This window comes from Leuresthes tenuis, unplaced genomic scaffold (assembly GCF_036924035.1).
Source record: "Leuresthes tenuis unplaced genomic scaffold, fLeuTen1.0.hap1 SCAF_3, whole genome shotgun sequence".
NCBI classification, from domain to species: Eukaryota; Metazoa; Chordata; class Actinopteri; order Atheriniformes; family Atherinopsidae; genus Leuresthes; species Leuresthes tenuis.
Window position 1 is genome coordinate 22,234,292 of NW_027325357.1, and position 14,080 is coordinate 22,248,371.

The window sequence follows — 14,080 nt, forward strand, 5'->3', positions numbered from 1 at the left end:
AGTCTGACAGAACAAGCAAACTTTCTGATGCAGAGCTTTTTCCTGCTTGTATGCATTGTTTCTGTGAACTTTGGAATGTACTGACTTTAATGGAGCCAAGTGCTGTATTCTTTTTTTTTCCTTGGCGTAATGATTTAATTGAAAATGACTGTAGAGACAGACAAGAAATGAGGGTAGAAAGGAAGCCATAAGACGTAACAATTCTCCGAAAGGACCAGAAAACCACGGTTGTTGCAGTTATGCCTTAACCCTTCAGTCCCTACCTATCTTCTACAGCGGAAGCAAAAACTTCCTTAATATGAATGTTTAAAATGTGGTGCAGTCAAGTCAGTCCTGGAAAATATACTTGTATTAGGTCGCTTACAGTACAGTGTTACACTTTTGTGAAGGTATTGTTGTTCATTTAGAGTGTGTGGTTACTGATGGGGTTGCATTCGATTGCATTGGACTGTAAGTGTGCCTTTTATTTTAACCACACTGTATGAGAGACTGTACATTACATTACAGCCTTACTGAAAGGTTCAATCACCAGTACTCTGACTATCTCAGCAAATACTGAACTATACAGGTTTTATATGGGCAGTATTAGTTGTACAGCTACTGTGTCTGATTCTGTTCTATTGGACAGGTGTACACATTTTGTGTCATCCCCTATAGATTTTATGTTCAAATATGAACATTGTGACTTACCAGGATGCTTGCACAAAATGGAATGTCACCCGACAAGTGAACAGATACCAATTGACTCTTTTGGTGCTGAGTGATTCTGCAGGTATATAGGAGAGCTCTGGCGAGTGAGTGTTGTCAAAAGATAATGTGCATATAGGCGCACTTCAAACTTCCCATCAATTGAATTACAAGAGGAATCTCTCACTCAGAGAGTGTTTACTGGAAAATGCTGTCTCTTTCTTTCACTGCTTCACATCTAAAGCACTGTCATCAACAACAATCATTCACTGCTGTAACCTGACACTTGGTAAACACTCTGAACCACAAATACACATCCACAAGTGTTTTAAACAGATCATATTTTCCTGATAGAAAAAATGGGAGAGAACTCTATAAAAATAATATTTTTATTGATTCCAGCTTATTTGAGCAGTGTATCTTGTTGCTTAAAGGAAGTACAAGAACATTCAAACTAAAAGAAAACAAACGCCCCTCTCAACATAATCCAATACTATTTATGAATAATCTAAATTCTCATCTACTGATGAAACTGTTGTCTTACATACAAGTGAAATACGCCCTGTATTGTTCACAAGGGAACAGCAAGAACAAATCAGGCAGTGCTCAGTGCTGAGGCTGAATCACAATGCATATATGACAGTGTTGCTTAACAGAGAGGTGTTGATAAAAGAAGAAAAAAAAAGAAGAAATTGACACTCTTGCACTGGCTCAGTCTAACTAGTTTCAGAAAATGTTATCAGAATATCTAAGAGACTTAAAATCATCATGGTTCATCATATCCCTTTGCAGCAACCTGAAATATTGATCAAATTTAATCACAAAATAAATCACAGCAAATGAGCGAAAAAAGACTCAGCATGACAGATAATTTACTGATGCAGTTACAACGAACCATAACAAGCTATGGTCCATATCCTCCTTTTTTCTGAAGTACGAAATAATGGTGTCTCATGCTGAGGAATGTAAGGAGGTATAGGGAGCTAACTGACCACCAGTACAGCAGCAGAGTCCAAGTGTAACAATCTCTCACTAATTAACCCCCCATGAGAATAATGTGCAAATTCCTGGTTACAGCACATTGCTGCTGAAGATACATAGACAAATAAACACAATGAAAATAGGCAACAGTGTTGGTTTTCTGTGAGCGTCTTCATGAACCCACGGTGCAAATGGGAATGACAATGATGAGGATGATAGTCACTGCAGTAGCAATGAGTGCAAGCAGCTTGCAGACCTTGATCCGGCGGAGGTTAGCCTCTTTACGCCGGAGGAGGGCATCGTAGCCCGGAGTGTAGATGTCGTCCATCCAGAACTCCATGTTGTTGGGGTTCAGAGACTCCTGAGCCTGAAGAAAAGAATGACATTTGTTTTTTAGGGGGTTTGCTGTAAGAGCACTCTGAATGGACATAATTTAATCTACTGAAATATCATATACTCTCACTAGCTTTAAACCTGTTTGTGACACAACCTTTTATTTTTTAAATCCCACTTTCCAGGTGTTTGGATTACAGTATGCATTTATGTTAGCTCGGTTATTACATTCAAAAACACTAATCTAATAAACTAATTGTTTATAGATTAAATTAACTTGCTTTATATAGACGTAATGTGCGAAACAGGACATTATTAAATTTTTTTTTACTTCTGCAGACCTTAAAGATTAGGCTGTTCTTACGTGTAAGTCCAAAGGGGAGATTCGTGCCTCTCTGTCATCTACAGTCCATATGGGTCTTCCCCTCCCCTCAGCCAGTCTGGGGTCCACGACCTTCCCAGAGGTAAGCCCCCCAGTCAGACTACTGTCTTTTTGACGGAACAAGGACGAGTTAAACACTTGTTCCACCACACTAGTGGACTTTTGGGCGAGTAGGTTAGTGGTGCTGTCTGACTGATCTGCCTAAAACAAAAATGGACCAAATACAGATTTTATGTAAACTGTATACACAACAATGCATATTCTTATTATAAAATATATCTAATTAAGACAAAGTGCATCAAAACACCATGCACGCATATTTGACTGGATGAGTTGTATTTATTTTCAATACCGCACAAAGTGGCCTCTCAGCCTCCACATAATCACATCTGTCTTCTCTGCAGGATACAGAGATGGACATAGCCATGACTGGTACTGTAGCTGCACTATAAGGTTATGAACGGCATGCAAAGATGAGAATGAAAATGAGGCAGAGTTCAGTGTGAGTTGGAGCTCAGTTTGTTTAGGCTTGGCTCATGGGCTGCAAAACTGAACTTTAATCCATCAATTACTTACTATATTTGTGTATCAGAGAATATAGATACAAATTCTCTATAGAAAATATAAAATAAAAAATGTGCAGTAGGTGTAATATTTAGCACAACTCTACCTGACCAATTTTTCTTTGCGATGTTTTCCCATCTTTGATTTTCGAAAATGACACCGTCCAGTCTCTTGCAGAGTTAGAGATATTCAGCTGTTTGGTATCAGAGAGACTTTTTTCGTCAGGTTGGGTTTTTGAGGCACGACGAGATGCAGCATCTTTCTTGCCTTCTTTCACCCCTTTAGAATCAGCTTGACCTTTGCTGCTCTCTGTTTGATCCACGGGGGTGTTCCATCGGCTCCAGTCCAGGCTGCTTGTGCTGGTTCCTGGAAACAGATGTCCGGATGCAGACAGAGGCTGAGGCTCTGATGACTCAGAGGGACTTATGGGGTGGCTCATAAAAGAGGAGACACCACTCAGAGGCTCAAGCCATCTACCGCCAGTGCCTTGTCCACCACTAACAATAGGCTGCTGGATCTTTTCATCCAGTCGGTGCAAAGCAGAGAGTACCTGAGAAATCTCAGCCTTCACATCATTCAGTGATTCTAGTTGTCTTTCTATCTGACTCATTCGAATCAGCAGCTTACAAACACTAGCTTTTAGCCCGTCATCACTGCTCTCCAAGGAATGGAAGAGCCTTTGGAGTTGACCTAGGCGGCCACGCCTGGCCTCAGGGGTGTCCTGGTTAATAGTGCCATCATTGGGGTGCAAGACTCCCGTGGAACCACACATGCTTATGTCATCTAAAAAACGAAAGATGGCACTAATGTCATCCTCACCAAACTCAGGGTCATCTAATGAGGTCATAAAGGAGAGGCGATCAGCATGAACCAGGCTACGGAGTCTCCGAGGATCCGGTGGATCTGTTTGTGTTCCCTGAGCCTTTAAGCCATCGCCTCCATTTGGCAGTCCACTATCTGCACTCTCAGTTCCTGAGGACCCCCCCAAAATGCTGATAACAGGAGTAGATCGCCTTGGAAGTTGTCCTGCTTGTGATTCCATCCCCACATCAATGCTTCCCAGGCCAAGCCGGTCTTCCAGGCTGTGACTCTTATTGCTCCAGATGGGCCTTTGTATCCGGGGTGGTCGAAGGTGTAAGGGGGATGGCTCTTGGATTGACCCGGGTCCAAAATAAGTTGAATCCTGCAGATCATCAAAGCTCTCGTGCTTTGCTTTAGTTCGCTGGTCTGGTGACTGGTGAACTGTTGAAGGCGACGGGTAAGGATTTGGGATTCCATCAAAGGTGTGATTGTCAAAGCCTGAGGGCCCTGTTTTTGGACTGGGAGACTCACTGCTGACAGTCACCTGCGGTATTAGAGGTGGCTGGTTATGGAAGTCTTTCCTAAAGATGTTTCTCTTCTGGTCAACTGATGATCCCTCTTCAGTTTCGAAAACCTCCATTGGAGCAGAATCTCCACTAGATTCACTGTCCGTCTCCAAAGGCAGGTAGATATTCTTCATAACCTCAGAGGGAATTTGGCTGCTGGAGTACGAATGTATAGTGTGAGGCAAGTCAAAAGACACAGCCCTCGTCCTGATGGGAGGGGAAGGGGAAGACACTAATGAGATGGGATCCGGGGGAAGACTGGCTCGCTTGCGTGCTGAGTAATTTGATTTTGGAAATAACATGCGCTGATCGATAGGCCTTCCACTGGAGTCAAAGTGGGCATGTGCTTGTTCTCGGCCCGAAATGTAAAACGGGTGGATTCCAGGAAGACTGGGGCCTGGAGACTGGTCAACGGGGAGGACAGTCTGAGCTCTCATTGGATGGTTTTCATCAGAGACCCCACTTGTCATCTGAATAAGATTGAAGATAGTTACTATGTCAGCAGCGACCCCTATGGGTGAAAGCCCCTGGCCTCTTGTGGAAACCCGGTCCCTGAAAAGAGTGGCTGGAAAACAAGGGTCCCTGCTGGCAGCAGCAAACAGCAAACTCCTGAGCTCGATTAGGTGCTCTAGGTCAAAGCGGGTGCTGACCATACGGCAAAGATCCTGGAAAGTTAGCCACTGGCGCATATTGGCCAGTTCCTCCAGGATCCCCAGGAGGACTCCGGGGTATTCTTGCTGCAGGTTAGCCATGACAGCTTACCCAACAGGAAAAACAAAGCAATTAGTAAGGCAAGGGGAGTATATCTGTAAAGCACCTACCAACAAGAGGACAATTCTAAGCGCTTCTGAGAGAAATAATCATTAGTACAAGGTATGAAAATGATACTAACTGTCACATAAACAGTATTGTGGATGGAATTGAAAACCCACATCTGATCATCCCGAAGTAGCTCATAATATAAAATGTATGGTTCATAGCCATTAAATTAAGAAAGCTGTAGATTGTAAAGGTTTTTATTTTATGTATTTCATCATTATCAACATCATAGATATCTTTATATTCAATAATATAAGTTTATTAACGTATTCTATTCTCCCATTATTAATACCTTACTGACCTTGCAATCGGTACAATTTTTCTATTTGATTTGGCAACACTATACGTTTCTCTGAATTAAAATGTACTGATTCAGAGATCCTAGTAAGCATACAACTAGTAGAAAATGTTTGAGCATGAAAGTAGCTTGAATTGGAGTGAAATCCAGTGATTCTGGAGCGACCTTATTTTGGGGTCTTAAAATAACCGGTCATCTGATCTGATGACGCCGACACACTGCGCACATCATTACCTCTCTGGACATCTTTAATTCACTTATTTTCCTTCAACCGCTCCAGGGCACACCTGCCACTTTAATTAATAAGTACGAATAATGTAAGAATAAAAGTAATTTTATATATATATATACAGTTACTCTGTAATTTGAAGGCGGTTGAGATAAAAAAAAAAGCCATTTTCGTAAAAGACAAAGCTAGTTTCTGTTTGTGTGTCAGCTGTGAATATTACAATGACACAACACGGCTGCAAATCCTATTTGGGCTATAAATATCTCTCTACTGGTGTAGCACAGGCAAAGGTAAGCCTGCGAGTTTTCCCACTTACCTGAATCTACTGAGGGAGATTTACAGCCGCACCTATATCCATCAACAGAATCTACAATTACAATAACAGTGGCTCCATACTCCAAGAAAGTCAGGGTCAGCTCATCCTCTTACATTCCTTTCACCGCTTCTCTGTTAGTAGCAGTGACTAGCCCAGAACCGAGGCAGGAGAGGAGAAAATTAGAAATCAGGTCATCTTCCCACAAGTCACTGCTGTCCCCTAAGGGACCTCAAAATACATCCAAACGGCTTCCCTTCATCACAGATCAGCCGCGACGACACTTGCAAAGTCAATTGTATGCCAGCATTTCTAATAGATAAAGTGGAGAACAGATACACTCTTGGCAGGCAACTCACATGTGTGAGTGGGTCAGGACCATGAGCAGATTTTCTCAGGGTGCAACAGCATTAGTTGGTTATGTACGCAAGCCAAGCGTGCAATTAAAGGGTAGATTAAATATTGATGTTTGTTTAATTGAAACACCTAAAACACCACACTGACAGGAAACTGCCTGGTGTGGGCTAAATTGTTCACTAGATTGCTGTGTACAGAGCTGTCTGGCAGACTTCAACCCTCCCATACTTTTCACCATTACTCTGCATTATCAGCCATAAAGGGTTGTACTTAAAACCCCATTAGAGCCAGAGAAGGGTGAGGCTTTCATAGCTGAGTAGCAGCACTCTGCTACAATCAGGAAGGACATCTCTAATTCATCTAACATCTCGCTGAGAGGAGGGCGTCCATCATCCCATGCACTCAGGAATCAATGCAGTGAATGAGGCATGGTATGGGTGTAAGTATTGGACAGTAATGCATTACTGTCAGGCCTGCTGTACTGCAGTTTTAATAGCCAGTTGAAAAGAATAAACAAAAGATGACATCTTAGCTTTGCTACTTTTCAAAGTAGTATTAATTCATGGTACATTTTCTGAAAAGTAGATATCATTAGAGCGTAAAATTTCAGTGATTTAGAGGGTAACATAGAGAACATTGGCATCATCAAAATAAAAGCAGGGTCATAAACAACAGTTAAAAACAAAAATAAAAGCACATTTTTACAGAGTATTACTGTATGGATGTCCACATTTTTATGTCAATATTTCAGCTGAGGTGAGACTCTCTTTTCTTCTTCGGTTTAGATTTCCCCACAGGGGTTACAATAGTTGGGGTCAGAGATGGATTTAAGGCTGGATCTAAAGCGGGGTTCATGGCGAGGAGGTCCAGTATTGCGGTACTTTGATCACCTGCCAAAATAAAACACATGATAAACACCAGGAAACAGTGGTGCAGTGTACATGCATTTTGGTCTGGAAATATCTATACAATGACAACTTAAAAAAAAAAAAATAATTTAGCTGTTTAAAAAAAAAAGAATAAAAGCCTAAAGTGCAGACTCTCAGCTGTAATTTGAGTATTTAAATCACTGCTCCTCAACATGCAGAACATTCACTTTCAGTGACAAAAAACGGGCGACTCAAAGGCTGTTTTGTGGACAGATGTAATTCCTTCATCATTTATAAAGCAAATAAAGCATTAAGCATTGTCAGCTTCAGTCACTTTGTTTCAACCTCACTGAGCTGCATTTCACTGCTGAAGACAAAAGTAAGACAGAGAGAGACCCACAAACTAAATAACAACTATAACAACTGAAGGCATTGGCAGAACACCCCAGAAAAGCATCACAAAGGGGAAAAGCTTTTTTTCAGTATCAAAATGAACAAGCAGTAATTATTAAAACCTTGTGAATACCCTAAAAAATAAGGCTGAGAGTCAACACTTTAAGTCCATGTTCATGACATGACTATGACTTTGTTTTAAGTTTTTGTACAGAGCAAAACATTTTTAAATTTGTGTCAGTGTCAACATGTGTCCATGCCCAACAGTGTATGTTCAGTTTCCGGGGTAAGGATGCTTACCAAAGTCGTCTTCTTCATCACTGGGCTCCAGATCTGGTCTGTGGACAGGAATGCGGGCCAAAGCTGCCAGCTCAGCCAGGAAGCTTTCTTCTGCCTCCTAATGGACACAGCAACACAGTGCTTAGAGTAAACATCAGTGCAGGGTTGTAAACAGATCCATTCACTAACCATCAAGTTGATAAGTACCGTAAACGTGCAGAATACCAACCATTAACTGTGTTTTTATCCTCTCCATGGCTTGATCTTGGGCTACTTTCTTCTGCCTCAACTCCTCATACATCCTCTCTTGATCCAGTTCACTCTCCTCCAACACCTTCCTTTTGTTTAGTTCAACCCTAATACATAAGAAACCAAAGCCAAAGAAGAAATTATGCTTTTAATAAGGATAGTTTGCAGAAAATTGCTATTACTGCCAGTGTTTTTTGTTAATTTTTTTTTTACCTCTGTTGAAACTCAGCAGAAGCAGGTTTCTTGCCCCAGTTCACCAGTTCTCTCAGCAAGGCTCTTCTCAGCGGAGCACTGTGGTCTTCTCTCTCATTTTCCTCTAGAAAAAAGTTCACAAAAGGAAACTAATGTGTTCTCTGCGGTATGGAACATTTCATTGATATACATCTTTATATATTTTAGTGCATAAATAACTCCTCAACAAAATGTCACAGTGCATTTTGGACTATTTAACATCTAATACATGCAGCATTTGCTAATACGAAGTATAACAACTTAAGTCAGGTTTTATGTGGTCTTCTCACCCGGGTTTATGTTTGACTGATCCTGCTGCAGTTTACTGGTAATGTTTTGCAGGTGGGAATAGTAGCTTTGGACCAACTCACTAAGAGAATCTTTGGTCACATAGACGCTCTCTGCAGCAGCTTCTGTCAAGTGGTGCTGACAGGGGGAAAAAACAAATAGGAAATATATGATCTGCAATATTTTCTGCACAGAAAGACTAATTTAATTATCCTCTCAAACCGATAACTTTAACCAGTCCCATACTTTTAAGCCATCATCCTGTTTAGGAGAAGCCTTTGACTGTGTGGACACAGCCTCCATCTGCTGCTGGATGGCGTGGCTGAGGGCGTTGCCAAGCACCAGCTGCGCATGGCTCTGAAGGAGCTCCGTAGCCGTTTCCAGCTCTGACAGGAACTCCTGCTGGAGGTTATTCCCCAAAAGCTGGCTCTCTTGGCCGAGATGCCGCTCTCCCAGGCTGGCACTACTGTTCTGTTTGGACACACAGACAGTGTTTAAGGAGATGTGATATCCTCACAGGTGCTGTCTATAAGACAGAGAATCTTAAACTGTCAGAAGTAATTATTAATACATTATGAATTGATCTTAAGGTGGGTTCTCAGTTTCAGCATAAACTATTGCATTTCTGTATATATACATACATATACATATATATATATATGTATGTATATATATGTGTGTGTGTGTATGTCCCACCTTGAGAGTTGAATTAACACAGGACAGGCCTTTGCTGGGATCCTCCATCACCAGAGCTCTGAAATCAGTCTGAGAGAGTCCCTTCAGCTTGGACAGCCTCATCTCCTTCAGCATGTGTAGACTGAAGTGTCTGACCATAAAGTACCTCTGCACCACCACCAAAAGGTGCTCATGTTTCTTCTCTATTAGGCTCCCTATTTGACTGAGATAAAAATCACAGTCCATTATTTTCTAATAAAATAACTCATAAAGATGTATGCACATGCTGTATCAGAAGGCATGGCCACTTAGACGACGACTACTTTGGAAATCTGCTGTTAATGTAAATCAACCTTTATGTATATGCCATAAATAGTGACAGGGCTATCCAGTTTTAACCTGTTGAGTGTGTAGCTCTGTCTGGCCACCATGGCTCGGAGGATCTTCATCTGTTGTTTACCCAGATGTTTCAGACAGGCCTGCACCAGAATAGTCCCTTCTCTCCACACCTACAAAAAAAAAAAGGTTCAGTTAGAGAACGTAAAAATAATTCAATCGAATCAAAATCATGGAATTAGATTTAGTCAGAATTAGGCAATGTTAAATTGAATACAGCTGCTAAGCACCAAGAAAGATTTTGATTAAATGTTTTAGTTCCACCATATGGTGTCTACCTGTCTGTCTTTATCCAGCCCAGCCCTGATGTCCTCCAGCTGCTGTTTGGTGGTGCATTCTGCGTGCTGGAGCTGAGCTACCAGTCTCTGCTCCAGATCCAGCCACAGTTTCTCACAGTGTTCAGCTGTGAGATTCGTCTGGGCAGGAACGGAGGTGAGAAAGATGTCCTTGGCTAGTTCCCCAAGCCTCTTTGACCAATAGGTACGATGTTTCTGAGGATACAGCATTTCACGTACGAATAGTCCACAAACACAAATATACATGCATGTGAACAAATAAACTATTTAGCATTTCATTTCTTACCTTCGAAAGGTCACAGATGGCTTCAGCCGCCCTGTTGTCCTGCTGCAGGTCCATGTCAGAAATCTGCTGCATGTGTTTCGTCAACAACTCCTGGTACAGCTGTGGGTGAGTTTGTTCAGATTTACAAACCAGTAGGTTTAAGTGCATCTTTTGTCCAACTCGAGAGGAGACTCAAGAGCCAACAGATACTTATAATGCAGAACTGTCACACCCAAATCAACTTGTCTCAACAGTAATCACTGATTCGCACATCACAGTAAAGTATGGTAAAATGTTCTGACTGTGGTGAACTCCTGCAAGTCACTGTGAGTCTGCCTCAGTTCCAGGGCTCGGCTCTTCTCCTTCATCTGGCTCCTCTGAAGTTTCTTCCTCTTGGCCTCTTTTTTGTTGCACTTTTCGTTCACCAGCTCCTTTGTCTTCCTCATGCACTCTGGAACATAAAGATTGAACTTCTACCTGAGCCAAATCGAGGGTTACTAAAATGTTTACAGTGTGTAAAATGAATCTGGCTAATAATTCAATATATGCTAATTTATTTCTTGCAAAAAATAAGTTGAACTCACAGGTGACAATACATCTTAATATCAAACAATTTGCCATAGCAGCATAGCTCCCAATTCTAATGAAACTAACCACATCCATCATAGATTAGTCATTTAAAGTCACTGAATGCGAGTTCAAAAGTAAGATAAACTTTCTCTCATAAGAACAGTAAATACTGCTTATATTCAAATGTTGTTGTCATGTCACTGATTATACACTAAGCCAGGCAGGACAGTTTCATTCTAAAAGAAGCTGAAAGAGAGTCTAGAGCACATTAATAGGCATCATATTAATCTGTTCTGTCCTAAAAGAACTTGGCCTTATTCAAGGAGCTAAAGAGGATTCCCAGAAAATGGTCTATTTTGGGAGACTACGTCTTTAAAGTTTGAAAAGTAGGCTAAATGTTAAGCACTGCTAGAAACAAAGTGAGTGTAATAAAAGACTCTTTTCCACATTTTTCTCTTTGGCATTTATATTTCGTTGGCATGCCACGGTCATTTTTAAAATGCACATTACATTTTGTTGTCGCAGTAGCTCATTGAAATCAACTGACACCATTTTCACTTTGTGCAACTTACCGTCAGTGCACTGCTGAAGGCCCTCGGTCAGAGCGGCCTGAATCTCTGAAAGTATCTGTTCCGTGTGGCTAAATTTCAAGATGTCATCGCTTGTTAGTTGCTCAAGTGTTGTAGCGATCAAGCCCTGCCTCAGTGTCACTTCCCACCTCAGCAAGGCAGGCTGTGACTGAACAAGCCCCATCAACTCCTCCCACCACAACAACTTCTCCTGTGTTCTCTGAGAAATTGCGGGGGGGGGGGGGGGGCACACAAAAAAACAGATGTATTCAGAATCAAGTGGTTCATAATCAGCCCAACAAGGCACGTAAATGATTACACAATTGATGGGAATCAAAGTGAACTGAATGCCGACCAACAAGTGTTGCTTTACCCTAAGATCAGCCTCTTGTAACTTCATCAGGTTGTTCTCCACTAAAAGAAGACTCTGAATGACAGAGAGAATAGCATTCTGTGCTTCATCTGGAGGGAAAATGCTGGCCCTGTTCAGCAGCAGCTGACACAAATTCTCGACCTGTCTGCTGAAACTTTTGGACTGTGAAGAGACATGAAGAGACTGTCAGAGTAGATGAGGTTGATTTATTAGATTCAGAACACTTGCGGCATAATTTGCTTTCCTTTTACCGTTTGAAGGCTGCGTTCGAGGAGATCTTTCTGAGCTCTCTCAATCTCTTCCAGCGAACAAGCAGTGTCCTGACCTCTCTCACTGACAGTTTGACCTGTTGGCATCCGTTTCCTCAACTCATTCAGTTCCTTAACGAAAAATGACATATTTTCCTATGGTTTAAAATCTCAAGCTCCAAAAATTGGGTACTGCAATAGAAATTGAAACGCAAGTATGTATTTATATCCTGTGCAAAATGCCATGATGAGAAACAGACTTCTGCTTACCTTTTCTTCCATCTGAAGAATGCTCTTAGTGAAGTCCGATTCTTTTTTGTCTTTTGGAAACCGACAGCTGAATATCAGTTTCACCATCTGAAGAAACATCTAGACGCAAAACGGAAAAATGAAATAAATAAAAAAATGGCACACTTTAAGATCTACATCACAAATGAGAAAAGCTCACCAGATATTTTTCCTCCTGAAGCTGAGAACCATGATGCTGAATATCTTGCAGGGCCAAACAGTAAAGGCTGATCCTGCCTTCAAAACTGCGGAGACAGCAGAGACAATATGTGCACAATGATCCCTGATGTCATGATATGTGGTTAAAGCTAAGACTTGAGGGGGCATAGGCTCCTACCCTGTTTGTGTCAGCGTGTGTGGGTAGTGGGAAACCCTGGTGAAACTCTGGTTCTGCAGACTCTTGGGGATCAGCGAGTTGGACATGAAGCGACTGCTGTCGTCGTTGTCCTGCTCTTGGCTCAGGGACTCTCCATCCACGGAGGAGGATGAGTCTTCATTAGGCATCTCTGGCAACTTTGAGTGTTCGTGTAACGATGGGTTGGACGCGCCATCTGCTAAAGGCTGACAGGTAGGTGGGAAGGAAAGAAAAGATTTGAACCTACCACAGAATTTAAAAATAATACACACAGCCCGTAGATATGATTTCCCTGGTTTTATTAATATTATTTATGCATTTTGCAGTAGATTGAATACTGTCCTCAACAGCAAATGTACCATCCCTTATAACTGTGTAAAACCTGAAAAGATTCATTTGCGCCGCCGTTTGCACTCCTTCAACAGATTGCAGTGAACTGTGTTTTAAGCAGAATCCCTCTGGCTTGGTTCTCACACTGTGGTTTGTCCAAATGCAAAACTCAACACTTTGCTATTATTTGTGCACAACAGACAACAACACACACACAGACAGGATCTGAGGAATAAGTTTTGTGCATGTGCTTACTCTGTACTTTTGGTTGATGGGGTAAACCACCTTTGCCCTGGATGCAAATGCAGCCACATCACTGTTGATGGGCGGATGTTTCATCTCCTGGTCAATCAACAACTGAAAAATAAGGCTCGTGAGAACTTTGAAAGTTAATCAGGCAGGTAACGTGTTACTGTGTCATTCAGGTAGTAACAATCACACAGTGTTTGGTAGTAACAAAGAGTAGTACTTTGTCATTAGTGGTACCACTTAGAGCCTCCTTTCTGCTGTTGCTGACACAGTCACTTTGGTTGTTACCCTCTTTTTCCCGATCATCGGGCTCAAGCAGCCTCCTTGCATTGTAACACTAACGGGAAGCAAGAAAATACAGAGTTCGCGATCAGGAATCAACGTGGTGACTTGAATGGATAGCAAGAGTGCTGCCGTGTGTTCTGTGCTCACTTGTCTCGTCAGTAACAAAGGCTTCATGCAGAAGGCATACAGGAGAGCAGCAGCTAGTATTCCCGACAGCCCTCCACACACCGTGGCCACCGTCAGCAGTCCCGTGTAGACACGCAGCGACTCGGCGAAACTGACCAAAACATCTGTGCCGCATTCCGCTGCCACTTCCCCCGCTGTCATTTCTCCGCGACTTCAAATTGTAGAAAAACTACGAAGGCTCGTATTTTGTATGTTAGCCCCTCCAGCGATAGATAACATCTCAATGAAGGCTGAGGTTGGAGCTCACGTTCTTGAGCTTCTCACGCTAATTCCCCCCCTCGCGGGTTCCCTCTAATGTGTTCCTTTTAACGTTTTGTTTTCGTCAACACTACTCGACGTGCAAACTTGCAAAAAGT

The 14,080-nt window shown here is 42.0% G+C and overlaps 2 protein-coding genes across 2 annotated transcripts; both read right to left on the reverse strand.

The window, feature by feature from the left end:
* Positions 1 to 1,089: 1,089 nt before the first annotated feature.
* On the reverse strand, positions 1,090 to 5,148 carry LOC140304198 (major intrinsically disordered Notch2-binding receptor 1-like). The gene is made up of 3 exons (XM_072383184.1): positions 3,054 to 5,148; positions 2,366 to 2,584; positions 1,090 to 2,035 (listed from the first exon to the last, which is right to left on the reverse strand). The coding sequence occupies exons 1-3, from the start codon at positions 5,064 to 5,066 to the stop codon at positions 1,841 to 1,843; spliced, it is 2,427 nt and encodes an 808-aa protein (XP_072239285.1). The 5' UTR covers positions 5,067 to 5,148; the 3' UTR covers positions 1,090 to 1,840.
* A 1,723-nt stretch (positions 5,149 to 6,871) lies between these two features.
* On the reverse strand, positions 6,872 to 14,080 carry LOC140303704 (evC complex member EVC). The gene is made up of 20 exons (XM_072382569.1): positions 13,686 to 14,080; positions 13,474 to 13,590; positions 13,260 to 13,361; positions 12,657 to 12,880; positions 12,480 to 12,564; positions 12,302 to 12,400; positions 12,035 to 12,163; positions 11,784 to 11,945; positions 11,414 to 11,630; positions 10,574 to 10,722; positions 10,293 to 10,391; positions 9,989 to 10,201; positions 9,714 to 9,823; positions 9,336 to 9,537; positions 8,886 to 9,110; positions 8,642 to 8,777; positions 8,334 to 8,436; positions 8,101 to 8,227; positions 7,893 to 7,989; positions 6,872 to 7,220 (listed from the first exon to the last, which is right to left on the reverse strand). Exons 1-20 carry the CDS (start codon positions 13,863 to 13,865, stop codon positions 7,078 to 7,080), a joined length of 2,919 nt encoding a protein of 972 aa, XP_072238670.1. The 5' UTR covers positions 13,866 to 14,080; the 3' UTR covers positions 6,872 to 7,077.